Here is a 24,528-nt window from a genome sequence, read left to right on the forward strand (position 1 = left end):
TGTAAATTAAAACAGAGGTATTTATTGATGGGAAAAAATCATGATTGGCTTGAAGGGAATTCTCCCTTGGGGAGATCCCAGTGTCCCAGTCCCTGCTGGTGTCCTTTGGGAAGGTCTGTTTCCAGATAGGGTCACAACTTCCTGACTACACAAAACACAAAACAGGATATGGCTTGCCTCTGGTGAACTTCTGGGAGCAAATACAGCGGCTACCAGTAGAAAACACCACCACAGTTTTTATTTTAGCTATAGTGGGATAATGCAGGTTCTAGTCCAGCCTGCAACATGTTCCCTCTCTCTAACCATTCCTCTTACCTTTCTGCTGTATTTTTACACTTTTATGGAATAATCTGCACTATGAACATGTTAGATTAATATTTAACATGTTTAAAATGCAAAGTCATCTTTTTAAATGTCTATCAATATATACATATGAAACATCTCACCACATTTATATAAAAAGAGCTTGACATAAATGGTCAGTATTTTGAATTTGGATCATATTCAAAGCAGAACAACATGAAATGTTCAACATCACAGTTGAGTAGGCTTTATACTCAGAGGCACATTTAAGATGACTTCACCGCTCCACTGAGTCCATTAGTCCGTCAAGCGCTCCCGTAAGTCCCTTGTGATGATTCCAACTGTAAACATTTGATTTGAATGAACATAGATGCCTGTGTAACAATATATAGCATGACTTGACTTATTACAATACTGTCTTTTCCATTTCTTAAGTGCAATTCAGTTCTGCAATGGTCCTTTTCTTGCAGTGCAGTCATCCTCTTATTCTGTACAAGCAGCAATAATTTCATGCAGAAATAATACTAAATCTGTAAAGAATTACAATTTCAAACATTTAGTGACAATGGACTTCAACTCTGAAGAGTGGTTTTATAGCTTATTTAAGGAGTTATTGAGGGCAACAAAACAAACATCCAGAGTAAAACTGGGTCGCTTACTCTGTTCATAACATCATAAATGTCTTTGATAAAATATTTATAGCATTTTAAGTGATAAAATCAGGGAAGGGTGATGTTTATGCATAAAATCATTCAGCCATGAACAAACAACATAAAGCATCTAGAATTTTTAACAGCTCCTAATTGTCCCGATGTAACTTTAAGAAACAGTTCACTGAAAAATTATAATTTGCTGAAAATTGACTCCCTCTCGGGATATGCAAGATATAGATGAGTTTGTTTCATTTCATTTTAATGAAATGTAGCATTACATCACTCGCTAACCAATGGATCTTTTGCAGTGAATGGGTGCCGTCAGAATGACACAGCTGATAAAAGCATCACAATAATTCACAATTCATATGACTCTGGTCCATATATTACCATTTTGTGAAGTGAAAAGCTGTGTGTTTGTAATAAACAAATCCATTATTAAGATATTTTCAAATTTATTTATAGCTAAATATGAGTCTCTATCCATAATATAGCTTTTTCTAATAAAAAAAAGTTGTTTTGTCTGAGAAATAAGCTCCTTTAACAAGCAGAAACGGAACACATTATAGATGTCAAATTGTGTCAGGGCAACAGGGGATGGATTTTTTTTTTCATTGTAGTAAACATTATGGATTATGGACTCATATTTTGGCCAGAACCAATGGTTTTGAGTTAAAATTCTTTAATTGTTTATTTCTTACAAGCATGCAGCTTTTCACTTCACAAGACATTAACTGATGGACTGGAGTGATGTGGATTACTTGTGGATTATTGAGATGTTTTTATCAGCTGTTTGGACTCTCATTCTGACGGCACCCATTCACTGCAGAGGATCCATTGGTGAGCAAGTGATGCAATCCTACATTTCTCCAAATCTGTTCTGATGAAGACCCATTTCATCTACAATTGAGCTAAATATTTGAAAATGTTCATCTTGGATCAACTATTCATCCAAGATAGTCATGGTTTCCTCAATAAATATTGGAGATAAAATATTAAAATAGATAAGCTTTTCTCAGATAAGCTTTGGTAGGCCAACTTTTCAGAGGGTTGTGACTGAGGTAGGGTCTTGGTCAGCACAGACCTTATTAAAAATAGCCATGCTTTCCATTTCTCCCTTCAATGTGGGGAGAGATTCTCTGGGGATAATCCAAGATGAAAATAAACAACAATCACCCAAATAATTTCACACTGAAGCGTGCTGGTTAACAATCTCAGATGTACACCCCGAAATAGACCAAATCTCCCACTACATCTAGTAAACATGTGCAAAGCCAGACGGACGTAGATCTATTGTCATCGCTTTCATAGTACATTCAGCAGGCACGCTGTGGATTCTCCTGGGAATGCAGTCTCTAATCTGATGGGCAGAACGACGGCGTGCGTTCTCTAGCTCCTGAAGAAACACAGTGAATCTACGGCTCAGAGTGAGTAGGACTGCCACTTATGCTTGTTTAGAAAACTGATTGCTGCTAGATTTGTCCCTTTTTGAGGCATCAACTTCACGCAAAGACAGCTGAGAAAAAAAACGTACACTTATTACCTCTCCAAAGCAAGTCAGAGGTGATGTTAGACATTAGAATTAAATAAATTATTCAAAAATGCTAGACATATACATAAATACTGAAAGTATAATCCAGAGCAGTATATTCTAATATCTGTGTACTTGCTCATAAGATGATTTAGGTGAAGAATTGAGTACTTTCATGTTAATTATGAATTATAATTATTTGCCAGTTGATCCTTAATCTGCATTTATGAGCGTTTGAAACTTTCTGTTAGATATCTCTCATATTCCAAAGTTTCCTAAAACATCCATGCCACCGATTAACAGTCTATCTGGCACAAAATAAACGTTTTCAGTGTGCTCATTATATAAAAATTCCTAACGTCATCTTTCATTTTAAAACAAAAGTGGCTACTTCAAGAATTGCAAGATTATTTGTCCAGGTTCTGGGAAGCGCTGATCACTTTGGTTGCTTCTTAAGTGTATCCCAGATTCTCCATCTCGCTACGGTAGCGTTGCTCGGACACTCTGCTTTTATGCTGCTTGCTCTCCAGGTGCAGGCGAAACTCTGCTTCCTCACTGGCACCTGAGTTACACATGGAGCAGTAGAACTGCCCGCTGGGTGTGACGCACATCGCAAGGTCTCGCGGGATACGCTGCCTCGGCCGTGGGTTGTAGTAAGGGCCTGAAACAGCACGGGAAACATGTCAGGTCGTGTGAATGAATGAAACTTCAAATAAATGGCTGCATGACTAAGCTTATATTACAAGGTGATGAAATACACATTGAAATGCAAAGTCATGCTGACTGGGGTTTAAGTACAAAATTTTTTTCCAAAATAATTAATTGACATTTTTAGAAGAAGTTCATACTTTTTGTTCAGCAAAGATGCATTTCATGATTTTATCCCCAGTTTTCAATAAGTGAAAATTTGGATTGCAAGCTTTTAACAAGAATAATAAAAAAGAAGCATGTTTCAATATTACAAAACCTATTAAGTTGGAAAATCACCATACTTACCTAATTAATACACGCATAATTCAGAACTGAGGAATTTTTTAATTCCAGTTCACTCTGTGAATCTCAATTAAACTGAAGTGGGCAAGATGCAAATTAAAACTTAAGTACATTTTAAGATGTTTATGTAACTCCAAGAACCACCTATAGAAATGTATATTATTTAATTGATATATCTCAGCTAATTTATTTTTTAACTCTGGCACACACACTTTGAGGCTCATCATGTGTTTATTATAAGAGCAGATGTCCTTCACCAGAGGGAAACATCAGTGCATCTCCGGGAAGAGCGATGCACTTGGTTTACAAATGCACAGTTTCCAGTTAGATTCTAAAAAGTATTTTTTAACTAATACACATATTATTTTGAAAAAGCATATATTTAGTTCTTTTTTCCATTGATAAAATAATATGACATGCAAAGCTAACGGCTTCACTTATAGAATGCTATAGCATGTGTTTTTGTGCGTATGTGAGGACAGGAGTGCGGGGCAATGGGGGCAAGCGTGTGACTGAGATCTGTCATCGTGTGGGTGACGTTCTTGAGCCTGGGCTGACGTGGGGTGGAGTATCGGCTTACATAGACCAAAGCCTTGGCGTCTGGCCTGCATTTAGCGAGACTAGCACATTGCGCTACATTAGCACAGGCTGGCAAACTAACACGCACAGCTGCTGCCAAGGCACTGATCGCAAATGGAGGTTTTGCCCCAGAGCCTGGACCACTGAGCAGAAAACAGAACCCGAGGGATCGTCTCAGGGCAAGATCAACATGATGGCAAAAATCTGTCTCTCCTAAACTATCGGTTGAGATCAGTCTATGTAGACAGAGTACCTGGCAGGGCAGTGTTGATATGAGCCCTACGGTTCTTCATTAATCTGTACTCGTATCCTTCTTTCCATGGCCGTCTCTGAGCATTGGACAAGTCTCTGGAAAACACATGATAAGAAAACACAATTTACCATTTAGTATGGCTAAGAAATATAGCTTATGTTTTTCAGCCTTTTGATGATATTATATGCCTTTATATTTATGTAATTGCTATTATGTAATTTCTTACATAAACATTTATTTTTCTGAGATGAATCCAAATATTTTAGTGAAATAATCTAAGCAAGAATAATAGGTATATATATATATATATATATATATATATATATATATATATATATATATATATAAATTATAAATTCATAAATCTGTAATAATATTTCACAACATTAAAGAATATTCTATTTGAGCAACACAAAGAAGATGTAGGAACCCTTTTCATGTATATTCTCAAATATAACAATACAATTTGAGAATACTGCATCAAAACCTACAAAAATATTTACTTAAATATTTGAATATATGGACAAATTACATGTATATTCACAAATAAGTGCCTCGTTCATTCATTCAGATATAACAGTGCAATTAACAATATTGCTGCAAAACAGTAATATTTACCTGTAAAAATATTTTCTACACATTTCAAAAATGGAATCAATCGAAACATGCTATGAAGAGGTTCTGTGACCAATTAAATGATCATGCAAATAAATTGATGAATCATAGTTTTGAATTAAAAAAAAAAATTTTTTTTTTCTTTTTTTTTATCAATAAATAAGCTAATTTGCTTTGTTCTGAAGGGAAGGATTTAAACCTAGCTTAACTAGCCATAGACATGTTAGCTCAGATACAATCAGACGTTTGGAGTATCTTCCTGTGGTTGTTATCAGGACAACCCAACAGTACTATTAAAATGCGTGCCCCACTTATCAATGCAAAAACAGCCTGAAGATAAAGTTAACAGGAAAAACGTCTTCCTCCATGCAAAACGTCCTACTAGTTGATGTAAAATGTGTACAAGGATTTTCTTTTTGTCAAGATTTGAGGTTGATATTCATACAAGTGCATAAGTTATGCAGTCTGCATAACTAATGTCTCATTAAAAACACCACCCTCAAACATGGAAAGATTTCCCACGTTTAACGGCTGTCTTATCTGGGAGCGTGTGGGAGTGACAGACTCACAAGGACGTGGCGTTCTGCTGTGCCTCGGCCAGCCGCAGTCTTTTGGCGTGGTTCTTGCCCTGATAGTGTGCCTGGGCCACAGCGGGGGAGCTGAAGGAAGCGTCGCACAGCTTGCAGTAGTCATTTTCCGTGGCCAGTATGACTCTGCTAGCGCCCTTAGAGAGTGGCTGCAGACGGGACAATGACAGTACAGCTTTTAGAAAGAGTAGGGCGTTGAAAGGTGTGCGTCTACACCGGGACGTCTCTGATTACGATCTGAGTGAATGGATGCTTGCAGAGTGACACCGCATGATCAAACTGCACTTAAAGATATTCCCAGATATCCAAGATAAACAATTGTTTTAAATAGTAACGATATTTCACCATATCACTGTTTTATTGTATTTTAATCAAATAAACGCAACCTTGGTGAGCATTAGAGAATTCTTTCAAAACATTGAAACATTTTACAGACCCCAAATTTTTCTGAGTGATGATGCAAATTAATCGCTGAATATGTTCATCAAAATGGACAGTTTAAAGTCTAATGGAAATAATCAAATTTACGAACTCTAAAGTCACTTTTGTGGTGTTTATTTTAAAGATGTGACTACGACAAAACAACAAGAACAATCAAAAACTTACGTTTCAAAAACTCTTTATCTGCCATTGGTCAGAAAAACAGGCACAGTGTAGTTCCGCCCCCAAAATTATCTCAGTCATTAATTGACTGAGCCTGTGTTATTATGGCTCCATTTTCCCTTTGCTAGCTTCCCCCCTCACCCCGTTCACTCAAATATACATCATTGCTTCCGTTGCACTAGTGCCCACTGCTGGCGAAACCCAGCATTCTGTTTGTATACAGGTGTGCTTGGGCTGTTTCAAATATTTTTTTTAATAATAATATATCGCAGGGTTGTTTGGAGTGGGGGTAAATTAAACATGATCTGCAATGTTGTCAGTCACATTGCACTGTGGTCTATGGAGCAGCCTGGGGTGTACATATGAATTAGACTCACTTCCTCACTCAAAACCGAGGTCTTGAGGGTCTGTCCATAAAAACTTCACAAGAAGTAAAGCATTTGGTGACACATATTGTCCAGCCCTATTTGCAGACAGCCTGTAAAAAAAAAAAACACACTTGCTTGGACAAAAATGCACCAGATAAGAGTCATAAGTACCTGGTTGGCAGTCACATTTGCAGAATCTGTGGGTGGAGTGGCTGAGGGTTGCTGGGAAACAGGCTCTACCTCTGGTATTCTAATTGGAGGTGGCTGCTGGCTACCAGCATAAAAATTGCGCAGCTTCTTACTGTGGTTTTTCCCCTTAAGACAAAACAAAGGACTGATTACATGCTTTCTTCTTCATTGCAACAAAGATTTAAACCAGTATTTCGGCTCTCAAGAAAAACAACTAACTGAAAGAAACAGAAAGTGAAAGTAAAATTTCCTAAACACAATATAAATCAAGACACACTATTATTTTGGTGTCATCAGGCATTGTGCAGTCTAAAACCACTTTGTTGACATTAACAGAATGTAAAACCATTCACTATTCTCTTATCATATTTACATAACTCATGGACCATTACAGGAATTTTCGATTACCTGATAATGTGCCTGAGCCTGCTGGGCAGAGTTGAGAGTGACGTTACAAAGCTTACAGTACAGAGGCTTGCAGAGCTCTTCCAGAGTGGCTTCCTGGTCAGCACCCACTGCCTGAGCATCTTCTTCAGGGGGCTTGGGACTGAGGACAGGGGGCACTGGGATGGGTGGGTTAGGCGGCAACTGGAGATGAGGGGGCGGCTTTATGGCTAGAGGAGAGCAGTGTGGGAACCGCAAGGGGTCCGGCGACATCATCACCGGTGGAGGACTGAGGTTCTGGGCCGGGGTCATGACCTGGAATTGCTGAGGTGGCGGCTGACATATCAAACTAAGAGGTGGCTTTAGAACGGGGTCTGGACCTGGAAAGTCAAATTAAAGCAAAATTAATTTAAGTGTCAGAGTGGGTAATACACTTTTAAGGGCCTTTCACACAGAACGCATTTTTGTTCCAAAGCTCTGCCTCTGATTGTTTTTAAATACTAAAATGCATTGAGCTCTTAAAGGTGACAAATCATCTAACTTTTTCTGTGTTTAAGTGCTATAATTGGGTCCCTGGTGCATCTACCAACTCAGAAAACATGAAAAAAAAAATTTTGGTAAGCCTTTCTTTGCAAGTGCAAAAAAAATGAGCTGCTGAGATTTTGCTTCCCTTGTGACGTTGAAAGGGGATCTTATTATTTTTGCCTCTTAATATGCAAGTTTCTACCCACGGCCCCACCATTGTGTTTTCACAAGCGACAGTTCCACAGTACCAGTTCTGATGCAATGGTGAAAGTTCGAGCACAGCATGCTGCTAACGGTTCTGTCTTTGGCTGCACTGATGAGCCCAGAACATTATTCGGAGTACCAGCCTCAGAGCAGACAAGAGAGCAGTGGTTTATTGATTTATTTAATGCATATTACGCTGCTGTCTGTCAAATAGATCTAATATAAACATGTGATTTCTTTCCCAGCTGTTTACCTTCAAAGATATAACTGACTATTTTTGTAACTTGTGTGTTTTTAACAAACTTGTGTGTATTTGACAGTTTAAGTTCAATAAGACATGAAAGAGAACTCAGTTTAGTACTCACAGAGAGACATGCATGGAAACAGTGTTTCTGCTTCCACTCAAAATAGGTATGTTCAAAATGATATAATAAATTATATTTTGAGCTGACACATTAGACACATTTTGGGGACACCTGAGACTTATATTACATATTGTCTTTATTGACTTTTACATAGATCTCCTTTAAGAAATACAGGTTCTAAAAGGGAACTGTGCCATAGGAGATTCCTTCTGTGCAGTGGAAAGTTTCCATGGATGTAAAAGTATCATTCATGGAGCAATAGAGGCCAATAGAGAAACATTATTTTTGTGAAGAGTGAAGGATGAGATCTTGCTAATATCTCAATTTTTTCTCACAGCAGTGAGATTAAATGTAGAGAAAACAAAAGGCTTTCTCCTGCTTCTTAAGTGATTCTTCTGAGAAAAAGACTCCAGTACTCTCACGTGTCTCTTCTAGTGTTTCAGAAGAGGTCTCAGTGTTTTCAAGATAGCAAAGTCTGAAATCAAAAGTCAGATATTTTAATATGAACTCAAACAGATACCAACACATTCCTTCAAAACCAAATGTTCATATTGTTTGTTTGTTCACATCTACATTCCTAAATATTTAAGTGAAACATAGCAGAGTTCCTCTGCTACATAAAACAGAGATGTAAAAGCCACAAATTAGTACTGCAAATGATGCATTTTAGTAATAGAGCGGATATATGAGTGAAAGAGTGAATCTTTGCCATATAGCGTCCTGCAGATGTGATTAGGGCTGACTCCTGCCTCGTGAACTCAGCGCATGTCTGGTGCTTCGGCAGATCTGAGGCTGAGCGAGAGGGGGGTTGGAGAGTCAGCTGTTTCGTGGCTGTGTGATATTTCCAGTGTATCAGTTCTGACGGGATCATGACAACAATGATTCAGCCGACTAAAATAGACATAAGAATGTGCCAAACGGTTCTGTTTCCGGTTGCTTGGACAGTGGCAGCATCTTGGAATTCTTAAATACCCCAGTGTTTATATCCATAAATGGAGCTGTTAATATATTTAAATTTTAAATGTTTATTTTCAATAATAAAAAAAAATCTATCAGGTCTCAAATGCTCTGGTCAAGTCAGTCCTATCCCCAAATTGTCACAATTGTTGGTTTAGTCAATATCTGATCATTTAAACGAGCAGAAAAACTGTGTGATTATTTGAATGATCTTTGTCTGGTGCAATTGTGCTAAGATATATTTTGCTCACACTCTTGCAAGTCAAGATATAGATGAAGATGATATTTTCTTTAAAGAAACTGCTTTGGAAAAATTTAGCATTAAATCACTTGCTCACCAAATGATCCTCTGCAGTGAATGGGTGCCGTCAGAATGAGAGTCCAAACAGCTGATAAATGCATCACAATAATCCACACCACTCCAGTCCATCAATAAAAGTCTTGTGAAGTCAAAAAGTCTTGTGTTTGTAAAAAAACCGAAATCATCAGAAAAAAATTAAAAAGGTACAATTTCAAGCTTCTGGCCAAAATTCCAGTCCTAATCCATAATGATGCTTCCTCCGATTAAAAAAAAGTCAATCAGTTGTTGTGCTTTCACATGAAAATCCACCCATGTATTTGTTTACAACTGTTTTGGGTAATAAAGGATCAAGGATCACAGGAAAAAGAGGATCCATTCGTGAGTAAGTGATGTAATACAAAAAGAAAGAAGAAACAAAGTCATCTTCATCTTTTTAATGGTCAGAAAGTAAGTTAATTTAGGGCATATTTTCATTTTGGGGTGACCTATACCATTAGAAAACTGGACTATGGTTGCTTTTTGTGGGTCATGCATTGGTCTAACTATGAAAGAATAAACTATGAACTTTTAGTCTTACTTGTAGTTGTCTCTGCATAATCATTTCACTATTACATAAAATCCAGTGGCCTACCCTTTTATATTTCTCTTTTTTTGACCCGGAAAACAAACCTGATATCTCTTGGTCATCAGAGAATACAAGCCCAGAAATAGGTCTAAGTAGAACCTACAGTCCCAACTCAAGGTCAGCCACAAATTCCTGCTCTCTCCATTCGGATTAAATCCACTGATTTTGGAAGCAATGCAACGTTTAGTTGGAACACGACAACAAACATCTGGTCTTTCATCAGGACAAGGAACAAAGATTTTTAGATTTAGGGAGGATTGTTCTCGTTGGGCATCTATAATGCAAGGTATGCAGGGCACATGAGAAGGTACAGCAGTACTATCACTTGATGCTCCAGGTTGTTTTACACCACTCACTGCTGCAAAACACTACTAAGCTGTTCGTGCATTGTACAATTGTTCTTTGACAACATCAATTATTGAGAGCAGAATAAATGCATTAAATGCATGGTTGCTCTCTGTGCACATTTGCAATGATTATTACGATTACACATTTCATCCTTCTGTTTTGGCAGATGCTTTTATCAGAGCTGTACGGTGTCTACTTCATCCAAACAGTGCTATCATGTAAAATAAATAAAAATTTACCATTTTTATTTCCTCTATGGCCTTTTTAATTAGATGTCACATGAATCCACTGCCAAGGACTCCTCTTAAATAAAACCCACAGTAATAACCTTGTGTTTTCTGAGGACATGGATTGCAAATTGTGACGCTATGGACTAAACTGGGACGTTAGCCAAAAATCTTCAATTACCTTAAATGTCCCTTCATATATGTATTGGTTTCATATGTAATCTAGACTAAAGTGTGACAATGAACATGGGCAGAAGCTACCAGATACCTTTCTCAACTTGCCTCATACTCTATTCTGCATAATTTCCCATTTAACAACAAAACAAAAAAAGTATAAATCCATGTTCAGTGAAATTTTTTTTTAATCTTATATGCATTATTATTATTATTACTTTTACTTGATCTAATGCAACCACATATCATTCATGCAGAGTTTACGCAATATATCAACATATAATAGAAATAGAATGGCATAAAATATAAAACGTGTACCTGATGAATTTCAGTGAGATTTGAAATATGTTAGTCATGTACATAGTGTTCCATTAACATTTGATGTGCCATGGTCATGTGGCAATGCAGATAGGGATTTTCATTCTCAAACTGTCAGTGGTTAGTCTGACATCAAGGCTCTTCTTCTCATAAATCTTTCCATTATTTAAAAATAAAGATAGGTCCCTAATTAAGTCCTATTTCAAACCAATGCAGTGCATAGCAAATTTGATGCAGAGCATCAGTTATAACGCAATGCAAGGAAAATCATTTCGGAAAAATTGTCCGATCTTACCTGTCATCCGAGGGAAATAATGGCTGCAGTCTCCATAGTTTACAGGCTGGGAGGTGTAGATATCGCAATAGTCAGTACTTGGATAAAAAGCATCCCTGTTCTTTACATTCATCGCCATCTTCCCTGCATCCTTCCTAGCTCTCTCTGCTGCTCAACTTCTTCAGACGTGCGTCGCATGCTTCAATCGTCCAGCAGGGGGGTGTTTTCAATCGCTAAACAATAGAAATACGTCGGAAATGTTGTATAAATGAGACAGAGGGAGATTTGAATTATAATTCATGCATTGAAAAACGGTATCCGTAATCATACTTCCACTGGTCGCAAATATAGTGCAATTTGCATTAATGTTTCCCTCAGCCTAGTTGGTACAGTCCATCTCCTATCGAAGTGAGAATCTGATTGACGATTCAGCAGCACGCGCAAAGAGAGGATGTGCGAGCCAGTGACTTTAACGGTGTGTTAAGTTGTCAACTCGAGGTACTGTACTTCATTACAATTAAATTTATTACTTAAATACATTTGTACTTTCCGCGAGTAGTACTGAACATGATTAGTTGCATTTTACTTATTTTATTGCATTTACTCAATTTCCAAGGCTACTTTATGCTCATTTCGACGTTCAAACTACAAAGTAAATATTTATTTGGAATAATCAACAACAAATTTAAATGACATATTAAAATTAATTGGGAAAACTTATTAAAGTATGTCACAGTTTTATTTAAGGATGTTTTAGCAAGGTTCTTGACTACGACTTTTAACTAGTCAGTCATTCATAATAATAATAATAATAATAATAATAATACAGAGGATAATTTATTTGTATTTTTACACTAAATAAATAAAAGCATAGTACTGTCAATAAACAAACTATCTATTGTAATTATAAATATTTTATTAAATATGCAAGTATCCATCCTAAAATAGCACAGATTAAATAAAAACAAACAAACAAATAAACTATATTTATATAAAGACAACGATGAAAAAAATTGCTTATGCAGTCTAATTTATTAATATTGTAATATTTTTAAACATTTTTCTATTCATTTTCATTCTTTAATACATTCAACATTTATTATTATTTATGCAATCGCAGTTCTTGTGTGCCTATAGCATCAAGCAGTCTGTTTTTGTGTATATGCAGCTACATCAGCATACATTTGAAGTCTGAAGATGGCATAAAATATCATATTTACGATTTCTAGGGATTCCTGACAAAGATTCACACGTTATTTCGGTTGTTTAGTACGTGTTTGATGAACATATGGCTAGATACCACAGTGGGATGATCGATTTGAAAAAAGGGAGTTCACAGGGTTTGTCGTCCTCGTTCGTGTCCCTCTCCCTCTTCAGCAGCCAGTCACTGATCCCTCGCACCTATCCGGACACTTTGGTGCTCGTTTATTCACAGGACCTCCCTTATACCATCGTGACAGCGTTCCTGACGACTTTTATTCAATCCATCGGATATTGGACATCATGTAATTCGTCTTTCTCCCTCAGTTATGAATGCTTTGTGTGAAAACACTGCTCGCGATCCTCCTCCGCCGCCGCTGCTGCTTCTGCTGTTGTGATGATGGAGAGGCGGTGCGTGTCAGAGCGGGGCGGCTAGAGGCCCAGCAAAGCCCCGCGCTGGATTTACTACCCTGACCGAGCGACTGAACACCAACAGCGGATTACCTCACAACAACTCATCGGTACATACCCACATTAGCTATACCCATGAACGTGAGATATCTGTTAATTAATTCATTGTTTGAATAACAACTCTGGTGGTCTTTATAAAATATGTGCGTCGTTTCAGAGTACAATCGAATGAAGCGTAATTGGCGAGATATTACAGCATATTTGATCTGAAAGTTATCGGGTTAGCTATAGCGGATTAGCCTAGCGGCTAGGGGGGCTAAATGAATCAATATCTTATTGTTTAAATAAATAAGCTGTCTTTAATGACTTAATTACACGTCAACCGATACTTTGTCTTATTTTGGAGTTTGTAAACTCTTTGACAAATATAAATGGCAGGTTTTTTTGTCTGGGTTTGCTAGCTGGCTAATTATGTCAGGTAAGTTATATGAGCTTTCCAAATGTGTTGTTTGCTTTAATAAGTTATATTATGTTTATAATATGTGTTTTAATGGATTTAAATACTTCAATCGTTTCTTATTATACATTTCAGTTTGTTTGTTGTTTATGAAACTCTTGTTTAGCGGTGTAGCAGTAAGCCGGTTTGTAGTAATGTTTCTGCTCTGTCATGATTCAGGTGTGTTTGTTTTGACTAGTAGTTTCAAACTAATAAACCTAATATAATATTAAGCTATTGTAATAAACGTGTGTATCTATAAATAGTTAATTTTAGCAAGTGGTTCTTTGTCATTGTGGCTTAGTCTATTCATATGCAAGAATGATAAACCTCTTAATCATATTATCTTCCCATCTCTGTCACTCTGAACACTGCTGGAGGTTTGTTGTTGTTGTTGGTAGTGTTGGCATGGGCATCGGTTGAGCTGTTTTTGCTAAACTGAGCAAGCTAGTCCACTTTTTCCACTAGACACTGAATGTTTGTCCTTCTTGCTGTTGTCAGTATAATTTAGTGGATCTGACGAGAAGTTATAAAGCAAACGGATCAGATGGAGGTCTGAGCTATGATGGACATTTACTTTTACAAGTGCCCCTAACATCACAATAAGGTAAGCAGAAATACCAAATCTTATGAAAATAATGATTCCTCAGTTTTTTCTTTCTTTCTTTTTTTTTTTTTTTTTTACTGTGAAGAGAGAAAAATGAAGCAATCAAAAGTGTGAGAGCATGAAGTGGTTACAACCGTGGCGGTACTAAGATTCACAAAGCTCTGTAATAAACATTTGCATGGTGTTTTACATGAACAAACTGGAAGAACTGCATAGGAGCATAGTCAGGACAAAGATCTGACGTGTTCATCTTGCATGGCCTAGTTTTAAAATCCAATAATTTCAGATCACACATTAACATGGTGAGAGGTGCTGTTTGTCAGACGAGTGAATGGCTTTCAGCAGTCTTACACCCAGGAGATGCATAAGTGTGTCTTTTTGTTGGCACATGTTTTCAAGGAAAAACAAGTCATCCTCTTCAGTAAGAACTGCCAAATGTTTTTGGCTCTATGTTGTTTGGAAATATCGCTCCTCTCTCACAGAGTGATACATTTCTGTCATTGCTCAGTGATGTTGGATTGTACTGAACTTCCTGTAAGCATGTTTTTTTAATTAAGACTGATGTAAGCGATGTGACTGCATTAAATGACTCGGTTGTCTTCATGGTTTAGTACTAGTGTGTGTGTGTCTTTAAGGTACCATTCAAAAGTTTGGGGCTGGTAAGATATTTTACGAGATATTTTAAGATATTTTAAGACATTCTAAGATGTTTTTTTTTTTTTTTTTTTTTAAGAAGTCTCTTATGCTCACAAAGTCTGCTTTTACTTGATACAAAATACAGTGAAAACACCTGGTTATTTGTTGTTGTAATATATTTGTAGTGTATTTCTGTGATGTAAAGCTGAATTTTTTCAGCATCATTATGCCAGTCTTCAGTTTCACATGATCCTTCAGAAATCATTCTTATACGTCGATTTACTGCTCAAATGTATTTTCAATATTGAAAACAGTTGTGCTGCTTGATATGTTTGTGGAAACATCTTACAGACCCCAAACTAGAGTATAACACAGGTTAATGAGTAGCATCACCATTGTTATGTTCAAGTTTATTATGCTTGTTTGTGATCAGTGTCCCTGTTTGTAACTGACTTTGTCTCTCTAGACCTAATTTGTTTGTTGGACATGCTGACTTGTTTATCTGAGGTGTAGTTTGCAATGCTGAACATTGTGTCTTATCTGTTGAGTTTATTAAAAACAGTGCATGATGTTAGACATGTTGCCAAAACAAACTTTATTTGTCCTGTTCCCCTTCAGGAGAAACAGCGGTTGGAGATTTTTCTTCCCCATTAAAGACTGTGAGGACTTCACATCATGCCTCCAAGACCCTCCTCGGGAGAACTATGGGGCATCCATTTGATGCCCCCCAGGATTCTGGTGGACTGTCTTCTGCCCAATGGCATGATCCTGACACTAGAATGCCTCCGGGAGGCCACTCTCATCACAATCAAACATGAACTGTTTAAGGAGGCTAGGAAGTACCCCCTCCACCACCTGCTGCAGGAGGAGACCTCCTATATTTTCGTCAGTGTGACGCAAGAGGCAGAGCGTGAGGAGTTCTACGATGAGACGAGAAGACTTTGCGACCTTCGGCTATTCCAGCCCTTCCTAAAGGTCATAGAACCTGTAGGGAACAGAGAGGAAAAAATCCTCAACAGAGAAATCGGTAAGACCACACATGGGCTGCTTTTTCCTTTATTTACTATATGCATCACTTGAAACAACTTAAAAAGCATTTTACTAATGACAGATGTAGCAAATTTCCCTAAATCCCTTTTTCTGAAAAATGTGCACTACCATTCAAAAGTTTAGACTTGGCAACATTAAACTGATCAAATTGACAGTAAAGACAATTATAATATTGCACATTTAAAATGAATTCTGTTCTTTTGAACTGTCCTTTCATCAAACAATAAAAAACGTGTTGTGGTTTCAACAAAAATATTAAGCAGCACAGCTGTTTGCAAAATTGATAGTAAGAAGAAATGTTTCTTTTTTGAGAAGTATATCAGCATATTAGAATGATTTCTGAAGGATCATGTGACACTGAAGACCGCTGATGCTGATAATTCAGCTTTGTGTCACAGCAATAAATTGCTTTTTAAAATTCTTAAAATTTCTATAAAGAACAGTTATTAGTTATTGTAAATTTTAATGCTATTCACGATGTTATGGTTTTACTGTATTTTTACTGACCCTAAACTTTGAATAGTAGTGTTATTTGATTCAGGAAGTTATTCTCTCTTCTCTTCTGATGCTGTTCTAAGATGGTGTTTTTTTTCTGTGTGTGTGTGTGTTTCAGGTTTTGCCATTGGCATGCCGGTGTGCGAGTTTGATTTAGTGAAGGATCCTGAGGTGCAAGATTTTAGGAGAAATATTCTTAATGTCTGCAAAGACTCAGTAGAGCTGCGAGATGCCAGTGGGCCACACAGTCGAGCGCTGTACGTTTACCCTCCTAACGTGGAGTCTTCACCAGAGCTTCCAAAGCATATATATGGCAAATTAGACAAAGGTAGGCTTGTACTATTATTGGAATGTTTCTGGTTATTTCAAGTTGTGGCATGTTGTCAGTTACAGAATACTGAGTGATGCCTGATCATGTAAATTAAAAAAGTCTTTTTTTGAGCTATGACGTTCTTAGTTCTTTCGAAGTGAGAACTTTCTAGGCACTTCTGCTTATGAATTACCAGTGTGATTTCTGTGGGCAGAGATTGCAGAACTCAACTGCAGAACAGTGCATTCCGATTCTAGGTCCCTTCCTGGTATTATATATAAATTTACAATACGAAATGTATACATTAATCAGTGTTTTCCCCTTTTTTTTTTGACCAGTATTGTGTTGTGTCATGACTTGTATGTGAGCATAGAAAATAAGAGCTATTTGAATATACTGCCTAATGGAAAATTGACTTATTTTGAACCAATATATATAAAAAATTGTTTTGAATTCGTTTTTTTTTTTTCATTATTTTTCAATGGATTAAAATGCATTAGAATAAAGTAATTAAATATAATTTTAAGAAAATATAGTATAAGTATAATCAATGATTTTATATTTTATATAAATTGTTTGTTACCATGCTAGTCTTATGCTAGCACATTATTGAAGAGGTACTTAAAAAATATTTGTGCATGCTGCATGTACATTGTTTAATTGTGCTGCCCAACGGCTTGCTATGCTTTGATTGTGTGTTTATTATTACACACTGACAGACCAGTCGACACTATTGACTGTGGTAATAGACAGCATGCCACAAATGCTGCACATTGATTCTGGGGTTGGAAAGGACATGGAATGTTTCTTTTTATGGGTTGTAGCCAATAGTTAAGACTTTCCTGGAATTTTTGTGTTGCAGCCATTCTGTTTTCTTTCTTACGTGGACGGGCTTGTGTTGTAGTTGGAGTAGTCATGAAGCATGTGATGCTTGTTTTTGATTTTGCCCTCTGTTTCCTCTTAGCCCGGAGGAATGTATGCACAACTACTCCATTACATTAATTCCCTGACAACTTCATCGGGATGTGTTCAGCGTTCAGCTTTGCTTTTTTACACACTCGGTTGCCATGTGGGATTAATTGTTTGTTCTCACATGCTTGATGCCTGAAGGAATCAATTCAATAATGCTGTTCCTGTTAATGCTCCAATCTTCTTATTTGTGCGCTAGGTCAAATCATTGTGGTTATCTGGGTGATTGTTTCTCCCAACAACGACAAGCAGAAGTACACACTTAAGATCAATCACGACTGCGTACCTGAGCAGGTGATCGCCGAAGCCATCAGGAAGAAGACAAGGAGCATGCTACTGTCAGCCGAACAGCTAAAGATGTGCGTGCAAGAATATCAGGGCAAATACATCCTGAAAGTCTGTGGCTGTGATGAGTATCTGTTGGAAAAGTACCCCATCAGTCAGTACAAGGTATTTAGACAATTTCAGCCTCACTAAAGTACCTCAAACGCCAACAATCGCATACGTGTTCTTGAATAATAATCTGTTATTCAGTGAATGAATGCAGCTTTTGCATTACTTTTTTTTTTAGTTCTCATGCTGCTTTTATCCAATACATATTTATGGTTTGGGCACTGATTAATTAGCCATCTGAAATGTCTGGTCGTCTCAGATTTTTCAAGGTTTTGGCACTGGCCATTTGTTTGTTTCAGGCTTTCATTATCTCGAAACCTGCCAGTACGCAGAATGCTAACGAGTAGTCTCAGTATCCGGCTGCATTTGAAGTTTTGTATTATCCCAACAAAAACCACTGCCAAAATTAGAGTTGAGGACACTAAAATAGCTCTGGACATTTTGGCTGACTTAACGGTAAATGAGATGTGCTGATTATGTGGCTTTATGAACGAAATCTCTCTCTGTTTATCTCTTTCTCATTCTTTCAGTATGTACGGAGTTGCATTATGCTGGCTCGGTTGCCGAACCTCATGCTTATGTCCAAGGACAGCCTTTACTCTCAGCTGCCTATGGATAACTTCACCATGCCCTCCTACGCCCGCCGGATCTCCACCGCCACGCCTTACATGAACGGAGAGGCCTCCACCAAATCACTCTGGACCATTAACAGTACTCTGAGGATACGGGTCCTCTGCGCCACATACGTTAATGTGAATATTCGGGACATTGACAAGGTGCTTAGCTGATGTCTTTTTGTATTCTGAAAGTCTTTTATTATACAAAGAGCATGGGAAGTGTTTGGTAAGATAGCAGAAGTTTGACATTGTGAAAGAACAGGAAGCTGTTGGTGTGTTTCTTTTAATAATTGTTTGACCTTTCTGCTCTAGCATTTTCTTGAGGCTGTTTGCTCATAGGTTTTCACCTTTTTGTATCAGATTTATGTGCGGACAGGGATCTATCATGGTGGAGAACAGTTGTGTGATAATGTCAACACACAGCGCGTGCCGTGTTCAAACCCAAGGTACTATGTGATCACTTGTCCTATCTGATACAACTGTTGAGTCATTACTGAGAGAAAGTGTCTGCAAAACTGAACTAGGCTTCCATACGTCTTTGTAATGTAGTAAAAACCAAAAACACCCCACCTTGTCTCATTTCAAAATATCCCCCTCATGTATGCTAAATTCACTGCAGAATGTGTGAGTGGCATTGTACCACTCATGTAACCCAATAGGTCCATGCTGTCAGTGGCTAAATAGATTTACTTCAGTCTTGCAGGACCTGGCCTTATGATAATTAGTCATATTCATTTCTCCCGTATGCCAGTGATTGCCCTCAGTGCACCAGAGGTTGCCAGACCCCTGATGTCATGCTTTATATTATGACTTCTAAAAGTGTTAGACATTTGAAATACAGAATGATACATTTAAAAACAAATACAACATGCTGACATTATCTCTGTTTCCAGGTGGAACGAGTGGCTGACCTATGACATGTACATTCCCGACATCCCCCGGGCGGCTCGCCTCTGTCTCTCCATCTGCTCGGTGAAAGGAAGGAAGGGGGCAAAAGAGGTAATGACTTACTTTTCTGTAAAGGCAAGTCAAACGCTGCGGCTTGTTTGCAAGTAGACGAATGCACACGCATGAAATGGGTGTCAAAGACTGAGATGGAAGAAAAGGAATTGTTAAATACTATAATGACTACAAGTAAAACTAAAAGGTATATAAGTAAATAGAAATGACAAAAAGCCCATCACAAAATAACTACTGGAAAAAATTCAGAAAGCAAAAAAAAAAAAAAGCCAAGTCAGAATAGTAATAGTATGTAAATTACACTCAAATAACTGCAGTTCAGAATGGTTATTTACAGTGTTTTAATAGTGCTTGCTTCAGAAATGAATGTTTAAATATTCTTCTACAGGAGCACTGTCCACTGGCTTGGGGAAATGTCAACCTGTTTGACTATACACACACACTGGTCTCAGGAAAGATGGCACTGAACCTGTGGCCAGTACCACACGGCCTAGAAGACCTCCTCAACCCTATTGGGGTCACGGGCTCCAACCCAAATAAGGTTTCCTCTCTTGCTTAACCTCTTTGAGCACTAAACCAGTTTAATAAGCTTTAATACGATTCATCTGTGTCGTCTCATCTGAGGTGACATGGTTAATCAAGAGCGTACCGTCTAAATCTGTTTAATCAGTGTTGTGTTTATTATTTGAATTGGTTATTTTTTTACTTCCAAGGAAAATCTTAGTCTAATGGCCTTAATACAGAATTCAGTAGTGTAATGGGTTAGATTCTAAAACTGTATTTAGTTGTTAGTAAAGTGTTATTTAGTTACTAGAGTTTGGCTGTATTTTTCATTTATGTATTTATTTATTTTTGCTCTAGGAAACCCCATGTCTAGAGCTGGAGTTTGACCACTTCAGCTCACCAGTTAAGTACCCTGACATGGCCACGATTGAGGATCACGCTAACTGGATAATATCCAGGGAGATGGGATACAATTACTGCCAGTCTGGACAGGTGAGCTTACAGACACGCATCCTAATTAATTAATTATAGTGACACACTTCCCGCTGCTATTAATACCTTTTACAAGCCTGTGGAGCATGAGAAACATCTCTGCCATTGTCTACAGCACCTCATGAGTCATTATTTCAATTATTAATGATCATTTTTGTAATTTTGTAATATAGCTCAGCAGTGACCATAATTTATTATTATTTTTTTTATTTTTGTATATGAAGTATTTGTCCTGGACGTTTATTTACTTTCTCAAAAAATGTTGTTGTTTCATCTCTGATTCATCATTTTGAACTACTGCTTTCTTGTTAAAAATAACTGATGCATCACTTCTCCAGAACCAGACCATGTTGTTTAATTATAACAGAGGTCTGATCAAAATAGTCAAAATAATATTAGTGTGAAATATAAAAATAACTGTCAGCTGAATTTTCAGTCTTCATTGACACATGATATAAAATAAAATGGGGAAGAAAATGTCAGACATTTGTAAATATTGGGATATTTTAAATATTAATTAGTAGTTGTTAACCTTTGATTCCTTGGGTAATTTGGGTTCCTTTCCATTCGTTCTCTGTTTATTAATTGGGTTTCTCGTCTGACTAACAGAGCAGCAGACTGGCCCGAGACCATGCCATGACGGAGGCAGATATAGAGCAACTTCGTCAGCTGAGCAACAGGGACCCACTTTCTGAGATCACGGAGCAGGAAAAAGACTTCTTATGGAGACACAGGTAGTCCAATGCCCTCTCCTCATAAGTTCTCCTCATTTTGTTGTTCATTGGCACAAAAGTAAATGTATTTTTATTTTAAAGTTATTTAAAACAGTATTTGTGTTTTCTACTCTAGGCAGTATTGTGTAAATATTCCAGAAATCCTGCCAAAGATTCTCCTGGCAGTGAAATGGAATTCCAGGGATGAAATTGCACAGATGTATTGTCTTCTTAAAGACTGGCCCGCAATAAAGCCGGAACAAGCCATGGAGTTGCTTGACTGTAACTATCCTGATCCAATGATCCGAGACTTTGCAGTCCGGTGCCTTGAGAAGTATCTGACTGATGACAAACTCTCGCAGTACCTCATTCAGCTGGTCCAGGTAAGACCATTTAATATATTTAGTTATGATTATAAATTTACTTATTGTGTTTACTTTAGGGCTGCCCTCGACTCAGGATTTTTCTGGTCGACTAGTAGTCGTTCATTTTAAGCATTAGACGACTAATTGCAGGTTTATTAATAAACCATTTAAATCATTATAATTAGCCTTTAATTGACTCCATAGCCTAATAAGCGCTCAAGCACATGCATAAAGCTTGCCACAGCACTCCGGCAGAAGTATCATTTAAGAATGTGTCAGGGAAAAACAGTAAGAAGACTGCAGTAACATTTTAATAATTTGATAAACTTGTGCTTTCTTTGTTTTCTGTTTAAGAGATGAAGCTGGCGACACTGACTCGTCATCTTCACAGTAGTGGATGCGCATGTATGCATGTATGCATGTTTCATACAGATAAATAATTTAAGAATATTTGTTTTACATTTTAATTGGTTCATTTGAAAGTAGTCGTTTCACTCTCTATAGATAGGCTTTATTTTTTTATGTTTGTAAGGCAAAGATACACTCAGAGTTTCATTTTCAAGTTCAAAGACCGAGACTGCAGAAAGCTTTGCTTTCATTATTTTACAAAAGCACAATATTTTGCTGAAGAGTCTTTACAGATTTTAAAGATGTGTTACTCTTATCTGTATGAACAAAAATGACAGAGTAATTTAAGAGTAAGTGTACCTCTGTCTGTCCTGCAGTGAGCGCTCTTCTACACTCCACACAGACAATTCAATAGCGCACATTACTCTCGGTTAACATTAGACTGAGCGGCTCTCTAAAGTTGCTAATACTTGCATATTTCAGATGATAAGCCATATTTGAGGTTGATGAATGAAAGGCGTTTGGATGTCCTGCCTGATGTACTGTATTACCGTAGTCTAGCTGTTAAAGATCTGTTCATCACGGACTGCGAGACTTCGCCTGTGGAGTTTTAATTACTTTTTTTTCTGTGACTTAGCAACTTAATAAAACTTAAATAGAATCTAAAGATTAGTCGGCTATTATGGGGCAGCCCTAGTTTACTTGTTGATTTTTTTTTTTAATATATTTTACTTTTCATTTGTTTAAGGTTTTAAAGTATGAGCAGTATCTTGATAATCCACTGGTGCGATTTCTGCTGAAAAAAGCTCTTACCAACCAGAGGATTGGGCACTTCTTCTTTTGGCATTTGAAGTAAGCAGTTTCCTCTTTCTGTTCTCTTTTCTGTCAGGTTTTTCCATATGCTGACCTAAATATCCTGATGTTTTTGAAGCTCCAAATTAAGTTAAACTGTAACCTATCTTGTTGGGTTGCAGGTCAGAAATGCACAATAAAACAGTAAGTCAACGGTTTGGTCTGCTGCTGGAGTCGTACTGTCGGGCATGTGGCATGTACCTGAAGCACCTGAGCAGACAGGTGGAAGCCATGGAGAAGCTCATCAACCTCACAGACATTCTCAAACAGGAGAAGAAGGATGAAACTCAGAAGGTAAACTCAGCCTTTGACCTTCTCGCCTCACCCATAAGTAGACCGGTGAATGGGCACGTGAGGTTATATTAGGAGACTCCTTACGCACACTGCAAATGAAACCGTAGCTGTTGGATTAGATTTACAGAGGATACTACATCCACTCTGTGAGGTGATCCTTTAAAAGCACTCAGGCATTACCTTAAACATCCCACTCAATGTTGTTAACGTAATGTACTTGAGCTTAAAGTTTATTGGTCAATTAAGTTGTTTTACGTTTGCTGGAAAAAACCTGGATCAGGTTTGAGGAGGCCAGTGGCTTGTCTGTGCTTCAGTGTGAGAAACTCCTCATTATGGGGGCTAAAATGTGATACTCATTATTTGATGATCGAAAAATAATTTAAAGAATTAGTAAATCACTTTGGGAATGTACAATAGACAAATAAAAAAAATGATTGAAATTAATTTAAAAAATAAATTAAGCAGCTGTTAGCATGTTGATAAATGGATTTAAAAAATCTGCAGTTTGATGATAATTATTTGCAGAGATAAGTAAATGAGAAATAAACATCAATGGAAATACAACTTAACATTTAGCAGTATACATGCATTTATTATTTGTTTTTGCCATGAAAGTAGCCTAAGATTCTGACATGGCATTAAATCAAAATATACTACTACTATTAAAATGTAGTAGTAATTAATATGGAAAAAAAGTTATCAAAATTAAAAGTAATTTTTAATATATGATTAAAATAATGGATAAATACATTTTTATTTTTCATTTAATTTTATTGCACCGGTCTCTTGGTGTAGTAGGAAATCAATAATAGGGCAGAAGGTAATAGAATAATAAATTATAATTTTTTTTAAATGAAAATCATTAATTGAGGTCATTAATTTCCCTAATGTTGACCTTAGAAAATATTTTTGTGTGTATTTGTTTCGATTTTTCAGGTGCAAATGAAGTTCCTGGTAGAGCAGATGAGGCGACCGGACTACATGGATGCACTCCAAAATTTCACCTCTCCACTTAACCCTGCCCACCAGCTGGGTAACCTACGGTCAGTACCAACCTGCGCAGCATTTACAGCTGAGAGAAGCTATTTTCACTTAGCAGGGGTAGCACATGGCGGTTTTACTAAAACATTGATTAACCGTGGCAGGATGTTACAAAATCTGTGCTGTTCTTTTGAACGTACCGTTCATAAAAGAAAGAGAAAAAAATCAGTTTCCACAAAAAATAGTAAGCAGAACCACTGTTTTTAACATTTATAATAAGAAATGTTTCACAAGCAGCAAATGAGCATTTTAATGATATCTGAAGGATCATGCGACACTGAAGACTGGAGTAATTTAGCCTTGCATTACAGGAATAAATAATATTTTTGAAATTGTAGTAGTATTTCACAATATTTTTTTTTTTACATAATCACAATATTAATTTTTTGATCAGATAAA

The 24,528-nt window shown here is 37.1% G+C and overlaps 2 protein-coding genes across 4 annotated transcripts in view; one reads left to right on the forward strand and one right to left on the reverse strand.

The window, feature by feature from the left end:
- Positions 1–12,806, reverse strand: LOC127968216 (zinc finger matrin-type protein 3-like). The gene is made up of 7 exons (XM_052569254.1): positions 12,677–12,806; positions 11,398–11,609; positions 7,083–7,438; positions 6,657–6,800; positions 5,497–5,663; positions 4,313–4,407; positions 1–3,148 (listed from the first exon to the last, which is right to left on the reverse strand). Exons 2-7 carry the CDS (start codon positions 11,513–11,515, stop codon positions 2,940–2,942), a joined length of 1,089 nt encoding a protein of 362 aa, XP_052425214.1. The 5' UTR covers positions 11,516–11,609; positions 12,677–12,806; the 3' UTR covers positions 1–2,939.
- Positions 11,806–24,528, forward strand: part of LOC127968215 (phosphatidylinositol 4,5-bisphosphate 3-kinase catalytic subunit alpha isoform) — a 19,249-nt gene continuing 6,526 nt past the window's right edge. Inside the window, exons 1-16 of one of the 3 annotated variants that reach the window (XM_052569251.1) lie at positions 11,806–11,874; positions 12,904–13,097; positions 13,985–14,090; positions 15,345–15,753; positions 16,390–16,599; positions 17,750–18,000; positions 18,474–18,719; positions 18,921–19,006; positions 19,454–19,559; positions 19,909–20,061; positions 20,382–20,516; positions 21,126–21,250; positions 21,366–21,612; positions 22,691–22,794; positions 22,917–23,088; positions 24,025–24,131. In XM_052569251.1, the coding sequence (XP_052425211.1) occupies positions 15,402–15,753; positions 16,390–16,599; positions 17,750–18,000; positions 18,474–18,719; positions 18,921–19,006; positions 19,454–19,559; positions 19,909–20,061; positions 20,382–20,516; positions 21,126–21,250; positions 21,366–21,612; positions 22,691–22,794; positions 22,917–23,088; positions 24,025–24,131 (2,294 nt within the window). In that variant the 5' untranslated portion in view covers positions 11,806–11,874; positions 12,904–13,097; positions 13,985–14,090; positions 15,345–15,401. Of the gene's footprint in view, positions 11,875–12,903; positions 13,129–13,984; positions 14,091–15,344; positions 15,754–16,389; positions 16,600–17,749; positions 18,001–18,473; positions 18,720–18,920; positions 19,007–19,453; positions 19,560–19,908; positions 20,062–20,381; positions 20,517–21,125; positions 21,251–21,365; positions 21,613–22,690; positions 22,795–22,916; positions 23,089–24,024; positions 24,132–24,528 lie in introns of those variants that run through there. The other 2 variants (XM_052569252.1, XM_052569253.1) reach the window with 2 other exon arrangements.

The sequence above is a fragment of the Carassius gibelio genome, chromosome B11 (genome assembly GCF_023724105.1).
Source record: "Carassius gibelio isolate Cgi1373 ecotype wild population from Czech Republic chromosome B11, carGib1.2-hapl.c, whole genome shotgun sequence".
In the NCBI taxonomy this organism is placed as follows: Eukaryota; Metazoa; Chordata; class Actinopteri; order Cypriniformes; family Cyprinidae; genus Carassius; species Carassius gibelio.

Bases quoted from the DNA above. Each gene is read 5' to 3' on its own strand.
- LOC127968216 (XM_052569254.1), bottom strand. From the start codon at position 11,515: ATGGCGATGAATGTAAAGAACAGGGATGCTTTTTATCCAAGTACTGAC. The intron at 6,801-7,082 runs GTAATCGAAAAT...TTTTGTCTTAAG, and splicing joins AGGCTCAGGCACATTATCAG to GGGAAAAACCACAGTAAGAA. The intron at 3,149-4,312 runs GTACTCTGTCTA...GTGCTGTTTCAG, and splicing joins TATCAACACTGCCCTGCCAG to GCCCTTACTACAACCCACGG.